The sequence below is a fragment of the Heterodontus francisci genome, chromosome 15 (assembly GCF_036365525.1).
Source record: "Heterodontus francisci isolate sHetFra1 chromosome 15, sHetFra1.hap1, whole genome shotgun sequence".
Taxonomy (NCBI): domain Eukaryota; kingdom Metazoa; phylum Chordata; class Chondrichthyes; order Heterodontiformes; family Heterodontidae; genus Heterodontus; species Heterodontus francisci.
In genome coordinates this window covers 65,753,545-65,779,332 of record NC_090385.1, presented here as the reverse complement: position 1 = coordinate 65,779,332, position 25,788 = coordinate 65,753,545, and the positions used below count along the sequence as shown (strand labels likewise).

At 38.9% G+C, this 25,788-nt stretch overlaps 1 protein-coding gene across 5 annotated transcripts in view; it reads left to right on the top strand.

The window, feature by feature from the left end:
- The window catches only part of LOC137377724 (transmembrane protein 33-like), a 169,070-nt gene that overhangs the window by 29,988 nt on the left and 113,294 nt on the right, over window positions 1-25,788 (top strand). For all 5 annotated transcript variants that reach the window (XM_068047693.1, XM_068047689.1, XM_068047690.1 and 2 more), the window contains exon 6: window positions 23,011-23,144. In XM_068047693.1, the coding sequence (XP_067903794.1) occupies window positions 23,011-23,144 (134 nt within the window). The remainder of the gene's footprint in view (window positions 1-23,010; window positions 23,145-25,788) is intronic.

The window sequence follows — 25,788 nt, the reverse complement described above, 5'->3', positions numbered from 1 at the left end:
CATTACCTTAAGTTTTGAACTTTTTGCCCCTTATTGAGATCTTGGTTTTCTATTCAAGTGGTTGAGAATTTATGCCAGGCAATGGCTATATTGCTTCAGTGAGCATAGGAAAGGCTTGTTCCATCATTCACTGAGATCGTGGCTGATCTGTGGCCTAACTCGATATACTCTCCTTTTCCCCATATCCTTTAATACCCTTGGTTAACAAAAATCTATCAATCTCAGATTTAAGATTAACAATGGATTTAGCATCAATTGCCTTTCGCGGGAGAGAGTTCAAAACTTCTACCACCCTTTGTGTGTAGAAGTAATTCTTAATTTTATTCTTGAAAGACATAGCTGTAATGTTTAAACTGTGCTCCCTAGAACTGGACTCCCTAACCAGCAGAAATAGTTTATCCTTATCTACCCTATCTGTACCCCTTCTTATCTCAAAAAAAAAAAAATCCAATCACCATATAACTTTTTAATTTGCAGGGTATATAACCCTAGTGTGCATAATCTCTCCTCCAAATTTAACTCTTGGAGTCCAGGTATCATACTAGTAAATCTGCTTTGCATTCGCTCTGAGGCCAGTGTATCCTCTATAAGGTGTAGTGCCCAGAACTGTTCACAGTACTCCAGGTGCTCTCTAACTGTAAATTAATAAAGTATTTGAGCTGAGAAAGGTGTGCCCGTGATATTTCTGGAAACATGTCGTGCTCATCCGAAATCTTCAAAAAAAATCCTATTTACTCTTTAACTATTGTCCATTAGTCCTGCCACAAAGGACAACTACTATGGATAATTTTAAAAAGGCCACACATTGCCACCCTTTCTCTGTAGGCAAATAAATGTTTGTCATGTCTGTCTGTTTCAGATTGACAGCAGAAGGTGATTTTTATTTGCCACAACATTCAAGGACAATTTACAGATCAGTAATTTTGAAGAAAAGACTTGTTGATCTCAGCACACTCTTATTATACATATAGGTACGACAAGATAGATTTAGTTGTCATCTTGATAAATTACAGTCCTACATCTGTACTCCACCAAATAAATAAAATGGCAGTATATCTCTTTTGTTCAGATGCTTAACAAATGTATATGGCTTGTCAGTGCAGTTGCTGGGAAGTGACAACTTTAGACTTGATGTATGATTTAATAACTCACCCAGGTTTGTCCTTCAGTAGAAATTGATTTATTCGTTAGCAAATTCTAATGTGCAGGTTTGGAAAATAAAATTTCAAAGCCTTTCAACTTTTTAATATAGCAACGTGATTTCTTGTATGAAATTTCACTGATTAAATGTTAAATTTGCAATGCAGCATTCAATGTAGGTGTTCATAACATCTGCAATAACGACAACAGTTTTTTCGAAACCCAAATTTAAAAATAGTCATTTTGAATAAACTAAATATCAAAATATAGACAATGGATCTCAAATGCATTACTTTGAACATTTCCTTGCTGGGTAGGATTTATGAAGTGACTGTTTAACCTTTTTTGACTTTGTGGGTGGCAAGGGTCTTGCAACAAGATTAAAATTTATCTGGGTTAACATTCAAGAGCAATACTGAGAGACCTCTGCATGGTCAGAGGTGCCGTCCTTTGGCCTGGAATTTTACGCCCCCCCCCCCCCCCCCCCGCCAAAGAATGGGATGGTGGCGGGGCGGGAGGGGGGTAAAATGGAATGGGGGCTTGGGGCGGCCCTTCCCTACCCGCTCCCGCCTCTGCCGCCATTTTACGCAGGGCGGCGGCATCGTCGAGAAACGGCCTGCCCGCCTCATGCCAATCAAGGCCCTGAAGTGGACAGTTAACTGCTTTCCGCCGGCCTGTGGGAGGGGCGCTCCTGATCAGGCACCCTCTGCTTGATGGAGGGCCGGCCCCCTTGTTCCACCCCCCCCCTCAAGACAATCGACCACGCTTTCCTCGCCAGGGCCCGACCGATTGCCCCCGGAGAGGCCCCAAAAACTTACCTTTTCCTGGGGCCATCCTTCCTCCTCTTCATGAAGCTTTGTTGCAGTCCCAGCAGTGGCCACCATTCCGGGTGGCACTGGCAGTTCCATTAGGTATGACTTCCTGTGTCAGTGAGTTGGAAGTCCCACCTTAGACCAATTAAGGGCTTGGGGACTGTAAAATGCAGTTTGGATGGCCAGGCGGAGGCGGGATCGCTACCGGCTTTTCATTTGGTGGATGGCTCCTGTCCAATGAGGGTAAAGTTCCGGCCTTTGATTAAGATGTTACACGAACCTTTTCTAGTAGGGTTTGGGTAGATGTTGAAGAAGCAAGCTGGCCAACATTCTTCCTTCAACCAGCATCACCAAAGATACATTATATGATCATTGAGTTCATGCTTTCTGAAGGACCTTGCTTTATGCAAAATGGCTATTGTGTTCACATACAGTACAACGTAAACTTGCTTCGTAATGTAACTCACTTTGCTTCAAAGTATTTTGCAAACATTTCTAGGAAACACTATACAAATACAATTTCTTAACTAATTCATGTAGAGCTTAGATGATCCCTTAGTAAATTCACAGCACGAAAGAAATATTCACAATAGCCTCATGACCGTATTGAGGATATTGCTTTTTGGTTGAAGTGTAATACTGAGTACATTTTTACTGAGGGGAAGCCTAGATTACTTTGCAGTAGTTTTTGTTTGTGATTTGTACACCCTACTTTTATGCCACTTGTGGTTCTCGCAAGTTAGGGGATCATTTCTCTATCTGGATTCTTTTCATCCCTTGGCTTGAATTTTCTATTGTTTTGATGCGGTTAGTGTTTTATTGGCTTACTGGTTCATACCAGTTGTTTCTAAATCAGCTGCATCATAATCTTATTCCTTTTTTCACAGTTCTGTGTGTTAATTATCCCTGTCACAACACCATCCATGTTCATTTCCCTCTGTGCTCCAATTCCTACCATTTTCCATCTCTGTGTCTTGCCCTCCACTCAATACTTTTTTTTCCTTGCATGTACATTAATATTGGAATCTTTTGACTGCTTAGACCTCAATCTAATGGTCTCAGTTCCCGTCAGTGCTACTTGGGCAGCGAGAAGCCTTTGCAGGCAAAAAAAATCATAAATGAAGGATGCATTTTGATGCAGCTACCTCAACTTTTTGTAGAAACCTACAGTTTCACCTCCCATCATTGCATCTTTTGTAAAGTTCAAGATTTTGACTTTGCTATCCTACCAGAAACACTATTTCGGATATCTGTCACTTTTGTGAAGAAATGAACCCAAACTTGCCTTTTTTCATTTGTACCAATGCCCGGTCGCCATGACTTGCCTTGAAATAGTGTCCTTGATTAACCTTTCGTATCCCCACATATTTTATGTACCTCAATAAGGTTGCTTCTCATTTGCATCCTTTCAAGGCTAGAGGGATTGGATTTTTCTTGTTATTTTATAACTCAATTTTTTGATAGGGATCAGCATTGTGACCCTTTTATTCACTATTTCTGATGCTTGAGTGTTTCCCTTGTGCCTTGATGACCTGAGCTAGCTACAGTACTTGTGAAGCAGCCTGGTGGGAACAATATACAGTTTCAACATATGACCACTGACTTCGCTCTGGAGATTTGACAATACAGCATAGCATTCTTTTGCATGTTGATGTTTTGCTTCATATTGACTGAATTTACTGAGTGTTGCGTCAGTCACTTTCAGAATTCCTTCAGACTTTCTTAATAAATGGTGTGAACTAGATTTTTTTTTTAAAGTAAGGCCATCAACATTGTTTTCTTGATATGTAGCACTTGCCTGTATTGAATTTAATTTCCCATAGTTCTGCATACATTGTACAGGTTCTCTGCCATTCCCATTTTGCTTCATCTGCCTTAATCTGACCAATATGCCTTGTGTTTCTGAATATTATTTTTATATGCTAGGAATAGTATACGTGCTGGCATTTATTCCAAGGACATCCCACGCTTGACATCACTGCCTTAACTACTATCAATTGCAACAGTGTTCTCCTAATTTGAGAATGTAACTTCAGGCAACCATGCCAGAGTGTTAGCTACAAATTCACATGTTTAAATCTGTGGGTATATAATTTTTTTCCAAAAAAGAAATTCTACCCATGCAGAATTCCTACACAGCAAAATTATTGTATAAATTGGATGCATGGCTCTGACTTAATGATTTGCCATTCAGGAGCCTAATGTTAAACCTACAATGGCAAATATGCAAATATTAATAATTACATTCATATGAAAATCTGTTGCTTAAGTGGGTAACACCCCTTAAAATTTGTTGACCAGCACTATAAGCATCCATGTATCACTGAATAGCGTTATTTCAAGATGTTACTTGTATGAAAGAATTATGAGTACAACCTTAGTTTATTGTTTTGGTGACTTATGTCATGTAAGCTGTAGGTAGGTCTACAGCCTGGGGGTGAGAGTAGTTTGCCAAGTTGTGAGAAGAAATACATTTTTTTTTATTGCAAGCATAATAAGTGGAGCATGAAGGACCAGACTTCAGTATGGACTGATCATCTCCCCTAATCTTTAAGTGAAGCAAATGAGCGAAAGCTGCTTTAACCCACAGTGATGATTTTTTAAATCAGATTTCACTAGTACACGTATGATGTGGAAAAAATTGCTGGGAAACATTACCATTTTGATTTTGTATCTTGACTTGCAGGATCTTTGAATCAACCTGAACATTCCTGGTGAATGCTAATGAAACTGCTTTTAATGTGATCAATAATGCCTGCCAAACCCGCTAGGCTTAAAAAAACCACATTTACTGTTTGTGATGAGAGTTTCTGTAGATTGTGAACAACCACTGAACCACATTACTTGGAAAAGTAATTTCAAAATAGAGTACTTTAGATTGGTTGGTTTCTCACTTTTTTTTTCAAAGTTTGTATGAAAATTGGGATCACTGGTGCTAAATTTCTGTTTGAATTCTTGCTGGTCTTAATTTTATTGCAAATATTTGTTGTAATTTTACTTTAAATTTAATAATTGGGGAAAGACTTCATAACTGAAGTAATGAGCATTCAATATTCGTATCAGGACAGTGAATTGCAACCTCTCTGCTAACTAGTCACCAAATTCACTTGCCTCGGTTAGATTAATTTTCTGGATTCTTAGCTGTTTTGTTTCACTTTGAAGCTTCTGTTTCTGGGCAACAAAAAATGATCTTCATTTTTGCCACGCTTGAATTCTGCATCCTGTTGACTGATCACAGAATGTCAGTGTCAGTAACTGAGGAGGCAAACTGGAACAGAATTTGCTGGCAAGAGGCCCATAAAAGGAGAACAGGAATTTTTTTTTTATGAAAGGAAGATTAAATATTTTTAATACTTAAAGGAAAATCTGTAATTAGAGAGTGAGAAAAGAAATTGACTAACTAAAAATGAGCCAGTTTGAATGCACTTACAACCAAGACAAAATTGACATTTCTGTTCATTATCTATTGACATAAAATAGGTTATATTCCTAATTGGAATTACTGTTATACACTTAAAGTGTAAGTTACAGTTTGTGTAAAAATACATTGTGAAGGGACTTGTTTTCATCTTCGACAAAGACTAACATGTTAAATATCTGATGAAATGTTTTAATAATGTGTACCAATGCAGTTCCAAACTGAATTCAAACTTCTTTTCTCAGTAATTTTGAATGGAAATAACAATACTTAATTCTGATTGCCTTCAGGGTTAGGACAGAATTTTCCAGGACTCCCTCCTTTTTCCTTTGAATTAGTCTAATTTCTTTTAATGTGTTTTATCTCTCCGAGGGGAATTACATGACTTGTAGTGGATGGGGAACATTGGACATCATGGGGTAGATGGGGTAGACTCAATGGACCAGCTGGTCTTTTATAGTCAAACTTGTTTGTATGTCTTTCGTTCTTTTCGGTTATCAGTGCTTTTCCCCTAGTATATTACTTCCATTGAGTTTCTATCAGTATTTTGCTCTTAAAGTTCGCTTGTTTCACTTACATATGAACACATGAATTAGGAGCAGGAGTAGGCCACTTGGCCCCTCAGGCCTGCTCCGTCATTCAAAAAGATCATAGCTGATCTGATTGTAACCTCGACTCCACGTTCCCACCTACCCCCGATAACTTTTCACCCTCTTGCTTATCAAGAATCTATCTACCTCTGCCTTAAAAATATTTAAAGACTCTGCTTCCACTGCCTTTTGAGGAAGAGAGCTCCAAAGACTCACGACCCTTAGAGAAAAAAGTTCTCCTTATCTCTGTCTTTAAATGGGCGACCCCTTATTTTTAAATAGTGACCCCTAGTTCTAAATTCTCCCACAAGGGGAAACATCCTTTCCACATCCACCCTGCCAAGACCCCTCAGGATCTTATGTTTCAATCAAGTTGCCTCTTACTCTTCTAAACTCCAGCAGATACAAACCTAGCCTGTCCAACCTTTCCTCATAAGACAACCTGCCCATTCTCGGTATTAGTCTAGTAAATCTTCTCCGAACTGCTTCCTAGGCATTTACAGCCTTCCTTAAATAAGGAGACCAATACTGTACACAGTACTCCGGATGTGTTCTTAGCAAGGCCCTGTATAACTGAAGCATAACCTCCTACTTTTGTATTCAATGCCCCTCGCAATAAACGATAACATTCTATTAGCTTTCCTAATTACTGGCTGTTTGCCGGCACAAATTTAAGAACTGGGCATTTGCTTTCATCACAGTTACACTTATTCCAAGTTTTAAGAATATATCGAAAGCTTTTAGTAATCAGCTTTATTGTACTTTATGGTAGCAGTGCTGTAATTTTATTAAGATTGTAGTTCCCTCTTGTGGGAATTCAGAGAATTTTCCCATTTCTTCACTTTGTACTATTGAAATGTACTGAAATTCCACTAGGTAGCGACAGTGTTCAGTGCTCTTATGTCATGGCTGCTGCTTACTGAATTTGTGCTACAGATTATCTGAAGGCTTTTGAATTTGACAAGATTTGTTTCTACTGACCCAAATTTTGGGGATTTGGATGTGGCAAACAGTTGGTAACATTTCAATTAACAATTACAAAATTTCAACTGAATCCCCTATTACCAGACACAGACCTCTAAGTAATGAGTTGTATTTCAAAATGTTATCCGAGAGGTGACCATATTTCATCTGAAGTGCTTAAATGGAAACTTACTTTCGAATGCTAATTAAAAATTAAATTCTGCAGCAGATGCTAGGGTTCTTTGTTTTAATTATGTGCAGATTTAAATGCTATCATAAGTTTATGGAGAAAGTAGCTAAGATATATTGTGCTTTGTTATAATTGCATTTATTTCATTATAAGCTTTCAAAAATATTGGAACCTAGGTGCATTTCCATTTGACTATTAAATTAAAGAATATATAAAATATTCTCACTGTTTGGCTGAATGAAATCAATCTAGCTGGATTATTCGGGCAGTGACAAAATAATGTGGCTACAGTATATAGCCAGCACCTGGGATAACTACTCTTAAGAATAGGAAGGTTACGTTTTTATTCCATGTTTGTGTTATGTTGTGCTCTCCTTTTACCTAAAGCAAAACATGTAGCATGACTCCACAGATTGATTCTGAAATAATTGCCATTTAAAGATTTAGCATACTTGCCTTTACTGAACATTCTGATCCTGATTTGTGAAATTTCGACATGGCATTTGATGTTAAAAAGAGATGGTGCCATTTAAAATAAATATACACTTATAGCATAGTGACGGATGTGTTTTTTTAAAGAATATTTTCATTATGCATGTTCCATTTACTATTCAATCATACTGCAATGTAAGAGTAGAACTTTAATCATTGGAAGTTTGTAAATTTGTTCTTCCCTTCCCCTCTTTTATTTGTTTTTAGATACTTTCTCATCCACTAAAAAATTCCAATTTAGGACCTTTTCTGTGCAAAAGTAAGCAAATGAAGGATTTTGATTTTTTTTTTCTAACATTGCTTCAGTTAGTCCTGCTGTGTTGCCCTTGAGATAGAATTCAAAGTAACCAAGCCACAGAGAGCTAGCAAATTAATAAAGATCATTCAACTTCATATTTTGAACATGCAGTGAACATCTGGTAACAATGTGCTTCAATGTGCCAGTTGAATACAGCAAAGTTTTTTTTTAATCTCTTATGCACCAATACAATTGCAGAGGCATGAGCAATGCACCAAGTTAAAATTGTAGATGTCTTCATGGTTAATCAGAAAATGCAAACTCATAAATTATTATACCGTTTAAATAGGATAGTTAGTGGAAAAAATGTTTAGTTGGAAAGCTTAATTCACAGAAATGAAATATCCTTTGATGTGCTGACAAATGATTTAATCATAATATGCATTGAGGTAAAAAGGCTTTCAATAAATTGTAATAAAGTAGTATGGAAAATTTTCTGCCTTTTGTTATTTGTTTAGTTGTTGAGTAAATCAGAAACCTATTTGTAAAAAGATATCTTTTTATCTCTGGGACGTAATTGATTCAAAAAACATTTAGATGAAAGAATATTTTCTTTTGTCAAATTTTGTTTGTTCCAAGAGGGCCCTAGCTTTAGGGAACAAGTGGTTTATTGCCTAGTTTGTTTTCATTAAAGAGAGTAGCAGTATCGGGCTGAATTGCACAGAGGTGTGCTGAGATGCTGGAGATTTGCCTAAAAGCCTGTTGTGACACAAGAGGCATTGTACCACTGTGGTTTACAGATATAATAGAAGAAAACACATGGAGGTGCAATTCTGCTAATGAAAGTACTGCATTAATTTTATTTTCTGATGTGTTGTCATTCAAGAGACGTTTTTAATCTTCATATTGTTTCAGCACAACAAGCCATTTAAACAGCATTTGGCAGGAAGCCTCATACTTGGCATTCGTTCCTTTCATTTAATACTGTTTGTCAAAATTGTGCATTAAAGGCTTTTAGCTGCTTCCATTAAAATACCTTCCTTCAAATATTAATTCGTGGAAATAATAATGACCAGGCAGCTACTGCAAATAGTGCTTTATGCTGTGCAAGTGCAGCATTGAAGATTTCAACATTTTCTTTGATGTTTCTTTGAGTACAGGAGTAGTGGAGTCTTGCTTCAATTGTATAGAACCTTGGTTAGACTGCACCTGGAGTACTGTGTGCAGTTTTGGTCCCCTTACCTTAGGAAGGATATTATTGCCATGGATGGAGTGCAACAAAGGTTCACCAGACTTGTTCCCGGGATGGTGGGACTGTCCTATGAAGAGAGGAGATTGGGGAAACTGGGCCTGTTTTCTCTAGAGTTTCAAAGAATGAGAGGTAATCTCACTGAAACCTACAAAATACTTAAAGGGATAGACAGGGTAGATGCAGCTAAGATGTTTCCCCTGGTTCTAGACTCCCAAACCAGGGGACACAATTTCAAAATAAGCGGGAAGTCACTTAAGACCGAGATGAGGAGAAATTTCTTTACTCAGAGGGTTGTGAATCTTTGGAATTCTGTACCCCAGAGGGCTGTGGAGGCTCAGTCATTGAGTATATTTAAAGCAGAGATTGACAGATTTCTAAATACCAATAACATAAGGGGATATGAGCATAGTATGGGGGGAGGAAAAAAAGTATTGAAAGTTAATAATCAGCCATGATTATATTAAATGGCTGAATGGCCTATTCCTGTTCCTATGTTCATCTTTCCTACTGTTTGTTTTGATAGTGATATTTTTTGCTGCATTGATAATGTACACATGCCACACTGTTCACAATTCTGACCTATTTGATGGACATTAGATTAAAAATGCTATAGTTCATTTTAAAATATTCCACTGTTCATTCAGTATTTAACTGCTGTTTTGTGGTGTGGTTGTTGATGCACTCGAGGACAATTGGTGCAAGCAGGGATAACTTGTACAATGCAGACATGTAAAGGTATACTTTCTAGCAATTAAATAGACGTACTGCTTTCTTATTTCTCATTTCAGCAGTGACTGCTACAAGTACTGTATTCCCTATATTTTCTGTGGTTTAATGGAAATTAACATTTTTCTGTTACATTTTTGTCGAGCTTATCTATAAATCACTTCAAATAAGATCTTGACAGAGTTAATTTCACTTTCAGGAAATACTGACCAGTTTTATTACTTTCTCAAGCTTGAAATTTACTTGCCCTTGGTAAGAGAAAATGGGGATTTTATAGCTTTAATCTTTGAAAGTAATGGAATGCCCTATGGATGGACAGCCCTTTTGGTGCAAGCAATTTCATTTTTGCTCATAATACATTTCCCTTTGTATATTATGTAATCTAGGACATGTTTGCCTTAATAAATCTGGTACTGGTGTATTTTTTTAACACCATCGATCACGGGAGCATTTAAAAGTACTAAAGATATGCAGAAGTAAAACGACGTTCCATGTTTTCCATGAAAACATGCTCTCTCCATCGCCACCCAGTCAGCCTGAAAATTACGATTACTGAGTTTCTAAATTTCTTCAGAATAAGTTTGCTATTAGTGAAATTCGTTCCAGATATAATGAGAGCTTTAGCAGGTGCCCCTCATGTTGCATCAGCTGCCTATCCTGAGATGACAGGCTGTTGTCCTTAAAGTTCTCCACGTGAAGTAAATAATAGATTCATGGGCAAACTTGACCACGATTCATGGAACTTTTTCACTAACTCATAGAGCTGATACAATTTTAGAGCTGACAGTTAAAAATTTAAAATAATTTATTCAAAATTGTAAATTCTTTGGCATCTTTGAGACAAGTGAATTTTCTTTGTATATTAATCACATATTCCTCATTCCCCACCTGCCTTTGAGGATGTAACCTAGCTTGACAGGTTTGGTAGAAATATTTGTGCTGAGCACGCACACAGTCTTTTACCCTGCTCTTGTGAAAAAGACCCAGGATCTGTGCCAGTTTTATTTTTGTCCAGCAAATGAATCATTGATCCTTACATCAAACCTCTTGTTGCCAAAATTTGGGACAAAGTATCCAGCCTTTCTTTCGACATGGGTTAGATTCGACAGATACGACCATTATTGCATTATGTTAATTCTGCCTTTCAGGCCAAAAATGTTTGCTTCTGGAAGAGTATCGGATGCTTTTAAATGTTAAAAAAGTAGTTGTAAGTATTTCAGTATAACATCACAGTCCAGTAAATCTGACCTCTTATGCATGTTAATTTGCAACCCAAAATATTTAAAATTGACATCTACAGTAATCTCAAAACAGCACTGTATTCTGCATGGGCAAATCAAAAGTGGATCACTGTCACATCTATCCTGTCTCTAAGTTTCTAAATTTCTTTAGAATAAGTTTGCTATGTGTGAAATTCATTGCAGGTATAATGAGAGCTTTAGCAGCTGCCCCAGAGGCAGGTATGGAGTTACATGAATTGCGGGTATACCAATTTAATTATCTTAAATAAACAATTTATTTTTATGTATCTTGAGAAGGGACTAAGACGATTCAATACCTTTGAAGTAAAACTGAAGAACCAAGTTCCAATGAAGAGCCCTATCCAAACATTAGCCCATTTTTCCTCTTTTAGATGCTGATCAACCTTAAGGAGGCAAGAATTTGACATTGATAATAATAGTTGAAGAACAGTTAACATGCTCATTTGACAGTCCTCTGTGCACACTTTTGATAGAAAGTTAAGCTATGTAAAATCATTTAATGCCCTCCGTTAAAATAGTAAACCGTGAAAAGTCATTTGAATCTGTTCAACATTTTTCTCCTATTATCACCAACAGTAATGTCTGTAGTTTAATCTTTTGACTCTGTCGAAACAACATTTTCTTGTACCAGAAGCAGTAATTGCAGTGTGCAATGGATTTTGATTTTTTAAAAATGTGCAAAAACTCAGTTTGCGAAAATGAAGGCTAAATTTTTTGTGCGTTCTGGTGAACCTGACTGCCTGTAGTCAAGAGTGTCCAATCTATTAATTATTAATGCCACTCCATACATTAGCTGGATGTTGACTGCTCTATTATGGATGGTGTGGGGACATTCCATGACTACTGTATGGCAACAATCAGAGCTTCATGAATATGCAAAATTGAAAGCTGCTTTTCAAAGTTAGGAAACATAGCCAGGCATTATAAATAAGCACAAACTGTCCATAACGTCTATCATACTAAATATGGTGATCTCTCTCTAACTCTTCAAGTCATTCCAATGCGACTCATGTTTATTTCTAAATTTTGGCAATTCTGCAAAAGCAATAGTGGGAATGTTCAAATAAAGCAACTTAATGTATTCACAGCAGGACCCAACTCCTTATTTCCAAAATCTTCTGCAATTAGTTATGAAAAAATAAGCTTTCATGTAAGATAAATAACAATCGTGCTTAAAAAAAACTTCTTTGAGGAAAGGTTTTTTAAGCTGCCTTTGTTGCATTCTTGTACATCTATATACTTTTACATAAATATATGTAAAATGTAAAATAAATCAACACACCTGTAACTCTCAGAAACCATCAACTCATCAGAATACATTTCTGCCTCAATTTTGTGGGAAGCTAACTGGATAAAGGGAACATCTGATTGGTGCCAATGGCCTTCAATTCAACATGCGATCTATTTGATTAGGCGATGCTGTCAATTTCTGGTCTTACTGAAAAAAGTTTATTTTTCTTGTAAAGTACTGTCTTAAAGACTGTTTTTAAACAATCAGTTGGCTATAGGAGCACTTCTAGACCATAGTACAGGGAAAGCTGAAATGTGTGTGATTGGCCAACACTGATATTGCCCACCACCTCAATAGATGGTGGTGGGGAATATTGCTAGTACTTGTTCCTTTTTGGCAAGATGGAATCCTTTTGTTATGCTGGTGTCTAACTTGCAAAAATGTGATTGTCAAGCTTCTGATTTCTTTGGCATTTATAATTGTTTTTTTGTCTGTCGTTAAGCAAACTTGTACAAATTATTATTGAAAACGGTAAGATATCTTCAAGAATACAATCTAAATTGCTTCAGTTATACAGCGCATTGGTGAGACCACATCTCAAATACTGTGTGCAGTTTTGCTCTCTTTATTTAAAGAAGGATATAAATGCGTTGGAGACGGTTCAGAGGAGGTTTACTAGATTGATACCTGGAATGAGCGGATTGTCTTATGAGGAAAGGTTGGATGGATTGGGATTGTTTTCGCTGGAGTTTAGAAGAGTGAGGGGAGACTTGATTGAAGTGTTTACGATCCTGAACGGTCTTGACAATGTGGATGTGGAAAGGACGTTTCCTATTGTGGGTGAGGGCAAAACTAGGGGGCACTGTTTTAAAATTAGGGGTTGCCCTTTTAGGACAGAGATGAGAATATTTTTCTCTCAGCGGGTTGTGCGACTTTGGAACTCTCTGCCTCAAAAGGTGGTGGAGGCAGGGTCATTGAATATTTTTAAGGTCGAGGTAGATGGATTCTTTTAGGCAAGGGAATGAAGGGTTTTCGGGGATAGATGGGAGTGTGATGATCTTGATCTTGAATGGCGGAGCAGTCACGAGGGGCCAAATGGCCGCCTTCTGCTCCTAATTCGTATGTTTGTATGTTGAATATGCTGTGTTTAGATATGTTCATTCAATCCACCTTTTATGAAAATACATTTATATAGTACATATTGGCTTTTCTTGATTGTGCTATGTCAGATCAATAGAGTATAAACATATAGTGATGTGTTTGGTGCTTAAAAAACACTTGCTGTGTGTATTATGGATAATGTCTTCTGTGGAACATATGTTCATAGGGTGACATATCCCAAAGGCCATTCACAGTTTAGTTGTCATACTTTAGGCACAAAAATTGTGATGGGATCAAATGTTGCAGTGGTATAAGACTAAGAAATTAGACACTCTGCTAAGTACATAATGCTGATTAAATGAAATCCACCCAAGTGATTTCATTCACTAAAACCTTTAGGCAGCTGTGAATCATCAATCAAATTGTACAAAACCATTTTGAAACTGTTCTCTGCTATCATTTTGACCTAGGAGTTAGTCCAGTTTGTGTTGTGTCTTTAATGTAGAAAATGTTCTAAGACACTTCACACTGGGGAAATTCCATGTTGGACATCAGTGGGAGAGATGAAAAATTACACAAAACGGTAAAATAGGTAAGTTTTAAGAGATTTTTCGAGTGTAGAGAGAAAGATAAGTCAGACAGAGTTCCAGAGAATGGAGCTAATGGCCTTGATTTTTTTTATGCCTTCAACAGGCAGAAAAGAATTGGGTGGGGGGGGTTAAAATCCTAAAAATCAAGATCTCTTCTCCAACTGACTTTAGTGACAATTCAGGCCCTGGATAAGATTCCAACTAAAAGCTGTTGGCTTATTTAAGACTCAAATCGCAGCTCAATTATATCATTTGCTGGAAGTGATGGTGAAAGTCGAGTGCACGTTCCCATATTTGAAGTTGCATTGATTTATTTTCCCAACACCTGAGGTTGGTGGCCTGGCTTGGGGTGTGAGGTGGGTGTCAGGACATTCCATGCTACCATTCCAGTGAGATCCCAGTTGAATCTGAAAGTCAGGACCTTGTTCCAATGCAGAAATCAGTTTCCACGGTTGTAAAATTTTCAGATCCTAAAAGAGTGGAGGATGCAGTTCACAATTGAGGCCTATCATGTATGTAGGCAGACAAACAGTGAAATTTTCTGTAGACAAATACAAAGTATTGTCTATTGCAAGAAAGGAAAACAATATTGATATGCAATGCAGAGAATATAATTGGCAAAGGAGAGGCTTTGAAAGGAAACTGACAAATGATGGTGGGTTTGTTGTTTTTAGTGTCAAGACAACATGAAAAGCAATTAATAAAAAAAAAAATGTTGGGAGTCCATAGCCAGAGCACTGAAATGCAAGTCTACAGGAAGGGATATACAATGCATTAGAAAGAGTGGAGACTGCAACACAAATGATCCCAGGTGTAAAGTAGATGAGTTATGAGTAAAGATCTGAAAAGGTTAAGCTCTAGAGTTTAACCAAAAGTTTAATGTAGAAGTTTTTATTATTCGTTTGTGGGATATGGGCATCGCTGGCTAGGCCAGCATTTATTGCCCATGCCTAATTGCCCTTGAACTGAATGGCCATTTCAGAGGGCATTTAAGAGTCAACCGTATTGCTATGGGTCTGGAATTGCATGTAAGCCAGACCAGGTAAAGGTAAACACGGCAGATTTCCTTCCCTGAAGGACATTAGTGAACCAGATGGGTTTTTACAACAATCGACAATGATTTCATGGTCCCCGTTAAGTTAGCTTTTAATTCCAGATTTATTTTATTAAATTCAAATTTCACCATCTGCCATGGTGGGATTCGAACCCATGTCCCTAGAGTATTAGCTTGGGTTCTGAATTACTAGTCCAGTGACGTTGCCACTATACCATCACCTCCCCCAAATATGAAGTGTTATATACATATAATATTGCTTTAATGTTAGTCAGACAAGTTGGACAAGGGAACTTAGTTTTACGTCTGCTTACAGTAACTTAAATTTACTAAAACAAATTCAAAAGTGGGTGATTAACATTATAAGTGATCTGCAAGTATATAATAGAACTCAAGTTACTAAAGGAGTTGAAGATGTATATTGTATGATCGCCTTAAGAGTGATGTCCCTTTAAGAACTCAGTATGCTAATGAGCCAAATACCAAGATGTCATGTGACTAGAAGCCATAGCCACTCTGCAACTGTAACACCCTAGACAAAGGTTCTCCAAATAGTTTTGCTCTGTATTATGTATACTAGTTTAGTTAATAAACTTCAACGAACTGAATTCCACGCACCTCATTGTGTTGCTTAAGATAACACAACGAAACCCATGACGTGGTGGCAACAGTGGTGAAAAGACCAGATCTAAGCTTGAAGACTATGGGTAAAACAGCTTTGAAAGTGACACTTTGTGCAGCCAAAAGAGAGAGTTCAAAAGAAATAAAGGCGCAAACAGTGGAAAGAAGAAAAAAACATACCTCCAGCTGTGGGAGACAGAGCACTGAACGACAGGCTGCAAATCAGTTCCTCTGAGCGGCTGAGTCTTTGTACTGACGATCGAGGAATCCTGGTTTAAAGAAAAGCTTTGAAGTGCTTAAAAAGTGATTTATTTTTTTTAAAGGCTGTGTGGGAGAGGAAAAAAATGGGGATAACCCAATTTCCCCCCTCAGGCTGTTTGAGGTCAATGCCTTTACAGGAGGCATCCAAAAATAAAGCGCGGGAAACCCCTGAACATCAGAGTCTCCATTGATGCAGCCAAAGCTTGAAAAAACATTTAAACCAGTCAAGCATGAAGAACACAAATACACTCTAGCAAAAAAAACAAAGGGGAAAACCCTTGAACTGCCTATCAAACAGCTGTGTAAACATACAACTGAAGTGCTGGAAGCAAAATCAACAGAGAACACTGTCAAGTACTTGTTACTGTCCACCAAAGCGGCTAGTCTAAATAAAAGAGAATTTCTTAAAGGGAGATCAGCGCAGAGTGAACAGAACAAGTTTTTAAACCAGTTTCAAACCACAAATAGAAAAATCATAATAAGTGTTGAAGACACACAGCTGAACAAAATTAAATATAGAGCAGAAAGCAAAAGAACAGCAGAAAGATGGATTTCAAATTTTCCAGCATAAACTGGAAGGCCATTGATATGAGTTCAAACTTTTCAAACAAAGAATGCAGTTATGCTTTGCGGTTGTAGAACCAGAGAAGCAGGCTGTTAAAATACTGATAGCAGTTGGAAATGAGTGGTTACACGGAATCAATGCCTCTAGCTTTTCTGAAGAGAATCAGAAAGATCCCGTAAAGATATGGAAAGTGCTAGAAGATTAGCTCCGGATAAGTGTGAATTTTAGAGTTCACTGCCTGCAATTGATGCCCTGCAGGCAACAGCTACAGGAATCAATAGATCAATTTGTCAGTAGATGCTGTAGTAAGGGTGACTAATGTGATTTTTCAGAGACTGAGCTGTTGGAGTGAATAATCGCACTGGTGATTGTCTCAACACCTATTGAAGCATTTTAAAAAGACCTCTTGGGGGGTGGTGGGGAGGGAAAGACAGGTCAGAGCATTGATGCGCTGCTAGAAGATGGCAGGAAATGCAAAGCTATTGTAGCTGAACAACAGCATCTGCAAGCACTCGGTGCAGCTCACAGTATCGGCACGATAACCAGGTCAAAAAGAGCAAGCAAGCTGTGTGGTTTGTCCTACTCACCGCAAAGTTGTACTGCATTTCAAGATCTGTGTAAGCCGTGCGGTGCACAAGGACACTGGGCCTGCCTATGAAAGAAATCTGGCTCCAAAGACACGGCCAGAAGTCACAATAGGACACAAACAGACGACTGGCACAGCAACAGGGCAGCAGCAGCAAGAAGAGCGCTGGAGTCCTGCATAAACGCAAACTGATGCACACATTCTGCAGCAAAATAGACCCGAGATGAGGCTCAAAGTGGAGCGATTCTCAGCCAGAAGACGAGCAGGCATTTCACATTGTGAACCTAACACATTGTGTTGATGAAGTCAAACAACTGGAAACTTTTGCTACTATTAACATCATGTGCCCAAAGAAAGTTGGCCAACACACACTCAGGATTAAGATTGACACCAGCTAATGCAAATATCCTACCAGTCCGAATCCTGAAGGATGCGTACTGGAGTCATTGGATATCAATGATACAATCGTCAACTGCAAAGTTAACTGCACACAATGGGTTACCCATCCCTTACAGTGGCACACTAACAATGCAATGCAGCTATGGTAAGTCGGCAAGGAAACCACAAATATTTTACCTGGTACACACAAGCGGACCAGCAGGACTACCACATTGTGACTATCCATGAGGTCACCAAAGCGCCCATTACAGCACAAGAGACCAAGGGTACCCGCATTGTGTCAGTCCATGACCCACAACAAATGTACCTGGACAGGTTCAAAGCCATAAGAAATTTCAAAGGCGATGCCGTACTGCACCTCAGAGGATGCAATTCTGTCAGTCGACCGTCCCAGAAAGCGCAGCATGCACATACGAGAAAAGCTTAAGCGCAAGTTGCGTGACATGGAACACAATGGCATCATTCCTCGTATGCATCATCACGCAGACTGGTGCAGCTCAATTATGTGCGTGGTAAAGAAGGATGGAACAATCAGGGTATGTCTATGTAGGAGGCGTCTAAACCTCTCCTTAAAGAGATGCCCCCACAAGATTCCAATACTACAGGAATTGAATCCCAAGTTCACAGGAACCAAATTCTTTTCCAAGTTGGATGCTAAACATGGATATTGGTCGGTACACCTAGCTAAGGAATCTCAGGAAGTCACCACCTTCAGGACACCATTTGGAAGATACTGCTTCCAGAGACTACCTTTCGGTTTATCTGTCAGTCAAGATCTGTTTCAGCAGCATATGGACAGAATTATAGAAATCGTGGCTGGATGTATATGCATTGCCGATATTGCAGTAATGAGGAAAACCAAAGAAGAGCATGATTGAAATCTTCATTCACTGATGGCAGTCGCTAGTTGCAAAGGGCTTGTTTTTAACAGCAAGAAGTTACAGGTGGATGCAAGGCAGATCAATTTCTTTGGCTCCATCTATTCAGGTTGCGGAATCAGTCCTGACCCAGGCAAAGTCGAAGATGTAAGGCATATGCCTACTTCAGAATACAAAGAAGATCTACAGAGATGTCTTGGATTTTTCAACTTCTCAGCACCATATATTCCAAATTTTTCTGACAACGCATCATCATTGAGCAAGCTCTTAAAGAAAGACGTACCATATCTATGGCAGGAGGACCATCCGTATATGTTTGAGAGTCTCAAACAAGCGTTGTCAGCAGAAACCTGTACCCTGCAGTACTATGATCCAAGGAAGACCATCCTAGAAGTCGACACCTCCCAAAAAGGGCTAGGAGCATGCATCCTAGAGGATGGCAAACCAGTTGCTTTCAGATCCAAATGTTTATTCTCGGTACAATACAATTGCTCAAACATAGAGCTTGAAACACTTACTTTGGTGTTGGGATCACAAGGTTCCACACCTAGTAGTTTGGTAAAGCGATCACTGTGGAAACCGATCATAAACCACTGGAAATGATCTGGCACAAACCATTGGCAAGTGCACCACCTCGCCTACAGCGACTCTTAGTGAACATACAGGGGTACGACTTCGAGGTCTGCTACAAACAGGGTACCAAAATTGTCACCTCTGATACGCTGAGCAGATTGTCAAACCCGAGCAAGAATGAAGACGTTCCACTGGATCTGCAAGTAGACAGCATGGACATCAAGGTGGAAGATGTGCTCAAAATCTATTGCATTTTGGTAAGTACAAATGTGACCAACTACAATCGGAAACAGCCAATGACCTACAACTGAAGGCACTGTGGAGAGTCATCATAGAAGGATGGCCTGATACAGTAAAAGAGGTGCCCGAAACCCTCAGGTGCTTTTGGCTTTATAGAGATGAACTCGGTATCTCGAGAGACGTCCCCTTCAAAGGAAAACAAGTGATTGTGCCCAAAAATGCTCCGACAGAACATCTTGTCACAACTTCACCAAGGCCATATGGGCATAGAGCGAACAAGACACTTTTTTTGGCCAGGAATCAATGATGACATCGAAAAGTTTAGTGAGGATGTGCGAGGCATGCCAGAGCCACCAGCCACGACAATGTAAAGAACCTCTGCACCCTCATGGGATTCCGTCAGTCCCTTGATCCAAAATCGCCACTAATCTATTTTCCGTGATTGGCGACGACTTTATCTTGCGTATTATTTCTCTAATTTTCCAATTGTCAGACAGGTAAAAGACAGTTCAAGCATGGTCATTGTAGACACATTAAGTGCCATATGTTCGTATGTTCAATCTATTCGGTGCACCTGAAGAAATTATTTCTGACAATGGGCCACAGTATATGGGCAGACCTTTCAGGGATATGTGCGCCAAATGGAGCATAAACCATGTGATGTCCTCACCACATTACGCTAGATCTTATTATCTGCAAGTAAATTGTGGAATTGAAGTTACTAAAGGAGTTGAAGATGTAGTTAAATGCTGGAGTGACCTGAATTGAAATACTACAGGGACAAGTCAATAGACAAAGTAGCCTTTTATTGCACTTCACTTTTTTTTTTATTTCCTCATATTTTCAGCTGACTATATTACTAGCTATTGTCACATATCTGTTCCATCACTAGGACCTCCTGTTTCACCTCCATAACATTGCCTGACTCTGCCCCTGCCTCAGCCTCAGCTCATCTTCTGCAGATACCCTCATCCATACCTTTTTGTTACCTCTAGACCTGATTATTCCAATGCACTCCTGACATTACATTCTACCCTCCATAAACTTGGTCATCCAAAACTCTGATGCCTTTATCCTTAGTCGCACCAAGTCCTGTTCACCCATCACCCCTGTGCTTGCTGACTGACATTAGCTCCTGGTTAAGCAATGCCTCTTTTTTTTTACCTTTTTCTCATTCTTTTCAAGTCCCTCCATGATCTCATCTCTCTATATGTAATTTCCTCCAGCCCTATGAGATATCTGGGTTCACTTAATTCTGGCCTCTTGAGCATCCCCAATTTTTAATTGTTCCACCGTTGGCGGTCATGGTTTCAGCTGCCTAAGCCATAAACTCTGTAATTTCCTCCCTAAACCCCTCTGCCTCTCTTTCTTACTTTTAAGATGCTCCTTAAAACCTACCTCTTTGTCTACGTGTTTGCTTCTCTGCCCTAATATTGCTTTATGTGGCTTGGTGTCAAATTTAGCTATATCACACTACTCTGGAGCACTTTGGGACATTTTACCGTGCTAAAGGTGCTATATAGATATAAGTTGTTGTTGTTCATTTTGTCGTTGATTTGCCCTTTTTTGTGTCTGACAGTTTTTTCTCCTGAAAATCAACTGGACTTGTACGTGTCTGGCAGCCTTTGGTCAACTTCCCATTCCCCTCCCTCCCCTGGAGCATTTGTAACACAAACGAATAAAATGTTTTCTTGTCTGGTTTTTTGTATGGTGACATAGATGTTGTAAGATCTGAGCAAAGGAAGCTTTAAGTAGTGGCTTTAAAAGGTTATATCATTGAAAATGTTGTTAGCAAAAGGTTTTTGATAATTTTAGAACTGGATGTTGAGAAGATGGCTGCTGTGATTTTTCAAATCATTTCTGATTTATTTTTTTGTTATAAGATAATAAATCGAAAGACGAACTGTGAGCAATGCCAAGGGAGATGATCTCATGGTTTTATGTATTTTATAAGATATGGTACTTGCTGCAGCCCGCTGAATTATGTTAACCCTTATAAATTGTTTTGAGGCACATAGAAAATGGTGGATATCCTCTCCAGCTATCTAAAAATATTGATGAGTTGCATTTTTTTAAAAATCCTGCACTTGAGGTGAAGTTCGTCAGTGAAGTGGTTTAGGATTTTATTTTACTGTTAAATCTAATCAGTGTTAAAGTGACTTGTATCTCTTGAAGGTCAAGCTTATAATTGTTTCCAAATTATAATTAGCTTTTTTCATTTAAAACCATGTTAGAAGTAAGAACATTATGAATTAATTACTTATGATATGGTTTAAGGTAACTACATGCAAACTATGATTAGGCAGGTAGCACAATTAAGTCATTGATTCAAAGCATGTGTTGTTGCTGCATTTTAAAGCTAGCGCAATGTTCTGTTGAATAGGCATACTCTGCTTTATAGCTTTGTATTAGTTATAACCTTGCTAAAAGAATACCATTATTTAGCTTTGAGTCCTTGGAAAAATTGTGTATGTCCTTTTTTTTTCTGGATGACTGCACACAAAGGCTTTTCAGATGCTTCGAGCTTCTTGGTTGAAAACTACAAATTGGGCCTGTCCACAGAAATGATCTAGTTAACTGGAATATGAAGGGGTAACTGGGTCAGAAGTGCTTTTTATTCTTTCATGGGATGTGGGTGTCACTGGCAAGGCCAGCATTGTTGCCCATCCCTAATTGCCCTTGACAACTGAGTGGCTTGCTAGGCCATTTCAGAGGGCAGTTAAGAGTCCAACCACATTGCTGTGGGTCTGGAGTCACACGTAGGCCAGACCAGGTAAGGATGGCAGATTTCCTTCCCTGAAAGAAACTGCATTAACTGACTGCATTAGTGAACCAAATGGGTTTTTATGACAATTGATGATCGTTTCATGGCACTAGCCATGCTTTCAGTTCAGACTAGCTTTCAATTCCAGATTTTTAATTAATTAATTGATTTTAAATTCCCACCAGCTGCCATGGTGGGATTTGAATCCATGTTGCCAAATTACTAGCTCAGTGTCATTACCACTACACTACCGCCTTCCCATATTGAATTTAATAGGATGATTGGGAACTTAAAGTGTAACACGTGTACCAAAAGCATCATTCTTCTAGCAACACACTCATTGATTCTGAATTTTTTAAATTTAATCAACCATTGAACTTTCCTTCCCCAGGTAAAGCTTAACTTAAAGCATATTGGTCATTGTATTAAAATGAATTAATTTTCAAGTGAAATTGTGAAGACTAAATATAAGAAAATATTTTATGCAGGACAACATAAACACATAACTAATTCCAGAAATAAAGTGGGTTTCTCTCTGTAAGGTCTACATTTGTTGCATTATGGAATTGGTTTGAAAATAGCTGAGTCTCCTCGGTTTGGAAGGAAATGGTGTTCTTTGGGGTTCATTTCAGCCTTTGAGCATTGTCCTTTCACCTTTTGAATATTGTAATGTGACGTTTGCTCCATGCAGTGCCATCATAACTGTGCATTTGTGTGTGTGAGATTTAGGTTTATGTAAAAGTGTTAAACCCAATATTGTATACAGAAAGGAAAAATGTTAATGATGCCTGATCCTGATGGCCTACATTTGCTGTACTCCAGAGGTTTCGAACTGTACCCTGTACAACAGCAGACGTGTTGGGAAGACATCAACTGTATTTACCTTATTTCCTATTTAAAGTGTATTACTATGAAATGTGTGAAAGACACTTCACAATTTTTCACATCTTTCTAAAAGGCACTGAAGTATGGTATTACTGCCAAATAGAAACTAGCTTGATTTTTATGGCTGATAATTTTAAAGCAACACAGTCAGCAACCTTTCTTTGTTTTGCTTCTTGTAGATTATTGGCCCTAATTCCATACCATGGGTGCGATCCTTTTTAGACAAGATGACAACACACCAGCAGAGCCTGTTCAAGTTCATTGCGTGCAATGAGATTCTCTTGACGCCTGCAACTGTCTTTATTTTGCTTGGGTAAATATTAAATGTGAACTTCATGCCATTGTTATAACAGTCTGTTTAATCCTGAAAACACGAGTTTGTTTTTTTTAAATTACACTGCTTGGCAGAAATGTGTACAGTACAATGTGTAAAACCTGACATTCGGTATCTCAGCAAAGCTTGTATGCATTTATGCAGGATGCAGTGTGGAAGATGTTAGACATTTACAAGGTTGTTACCTCTCCTTGCAGATATTGGCACCTATACTATGATGTGCTTACAAACTATCTGCAACATAAATGACAAGAATTGACTAATATTTTAAAAGAATAACTGTTAAATATCATGTTTAGAAATATCTGGTGTTTGTGTGTGCATATATTATAACTGTCTGAACTGAGAATTTGCTAGAAAATGTGATTTCTTATACTGAGCATCTTTAGTAAACAGAAATGCGATGCAAAATTCACATTCTCTGCGCCTATTTTTTGGGTGCTCGAGTGCCGTAAGAGGTCCAAAAGGGAGTCCGCAGCATGCATGCACACTTCTGACGTGAGTCGTGCTAGATGCAATATTGGTCGGGTGTTAGCGTGCACATTGAACCTCTGCTGGAAGTATGTAGAGTCGGCTGATCATTACATCAATTAGTATGTAATGCTGATTTGAGGCCAGTGCTGATATTTTGGAGCTCAACACTCCAGCGAAAGTCATCTCTTAACCACACATTCAGCAGCAGGAAGGATCCCCCACCAGCATTATTTTTAAAGGGATCATGGACAGCTAAGTTGGTTGCTGATAGGCTGTTGTTGAATTTGTAGAAGTGTTTGGTGATTGGTACTGTTGTTTAGTGTTGCTAAAGTCTACAGGGAGTGGTCTGGCACGTGCTGAAGGGCTTGGTCCTGACTTCAAGGTTTCTGCACAAACCAGTTGGTCCCAGACATGGGTGCAGTAGCAGGCATTCCCCTTGGTATATAGTATGACAGGAAGAATGAACTGAAGGCATACAGAGCAGGGCAAGCTGCAAGAAGAGGACGGAGGAGGAAGGGGAGAAGGGCTCTCAGCAGGAGGACATATCTGGCCAGGGCGTTCAAGTCATTCTTCTATATGAACCTCACTGGTGAACAATGTTTCAGATGTCTGCACTTCAATAAGGGTGTCCTATCTGAAATCTGCAACCTCTAGAGCAGGGCAAGGACAGCACTGCCAGTGGTGTGAAGGTGACCATGGTCATGAACTTTTATGCATCACATGTCAACACTGAGATGCACTGCAAACAAAAGGCATTCCACTCCCTCAACATCCAGCTGGTGTGTGAGCATATGCAGAGAATCACCCAGGGAAATGCTCATTTATCCTGGCAGCAGACATGATGCCTTCATTCTGCAGCAGTCCACTGTGCCAGCTACATTTGAGCCACTATGGTAAAGCAGAGAGCGGCTACTGAGCAACGAGGGCTCTCCTGCTGTCGACATGGCTCATGACTCTGCTGTGCAACCCACGCTCGCGTGTGCAGCATGCATACAATGCACTTAGATGTAACCTGGCAGCAGCAAAGTAGGCGCAGATTTGAGCACATTTTGGGGTGCGACTTCTTCGTTGCACTCATGGAGGAAACTCCAGTCCACTAACTCTGCATTCTGTTGAATTGCTGTGTGTACTTCTCCATGAACTGCCCATCTAGTCAGGCCACCTTGCTCTCTTATTTCAGCATATCAGCTAAATACTGTCGTTTACCCTATTGAGAAATATTGGTAGATTATATAATAAAGAACTTAATAGAATCATAAAACAGTACAGCACAAAGGGAGGCCATTTGGCCCATCAAGTCTGTGCTGGTTCTTTCAAAGAGCATTTCAGTTGGTCTCACTCCCTGGCTCATTCCTCGTATCCCTACAATTTCTTTAAGTATTTATTCTGTTCCCTTTTGAAGTCCATAATTGAATCTGTATCCACTATGCTGTTGGACAGTGTATTCCAAATCCTAACCACTCGTTATATAAAATATATTTTCCTCACATCGCCTCTGGTTCTTTTACCAATCACTTTAAATCTGGGCCCACTTGTTATCAACCCTTTAGCCATCTTTCCTAGAGTCCCATGTGCCCTTTTTCTCCTCTCCCTCCACAGCACTTTTATTCCTTGAATGAGAACTTGTCTTACCGGGACTTAAAATTTACAAAGGACTGTGCCCACAGTTAAACACTTTATTCTCCATACTTTGCAAGAAATTGTAGAGTACCCTGACCTAGATAGAATTAAAAATGACTAACCATAACAATTAAATCAGAAAATGGTGAGTAATGTTATGAAAGGAATTACTCGAGTGGCAAATCAACTCCTTTAATTGCTGGTATTGCTGATACTTATTTTTAAATGATTGTAGTTTGATTATGCCCAACTATAAACAACAGAATTGCTGAACTACGTTGTGTAAATGCCCGGAACCAAAGACACTTGACTGTTGTAATCGTGAAGAGGCTATTTGAGTATTCGGGACTCTAAATCAGTTGTCAAAGCATTGAACCTGATTATGTTGGCCAGTTTTTAGAATTTAGCATCGTGTCAACACAGTAAAACTTAAAGTTAAACGATGGATTCCTGGCATTGATGCCTCCTCCTTCTGTGGTCTAATCTTAATAGGGCCCTGATTTGTAATGGTTCTTGTAATGGCATGGAG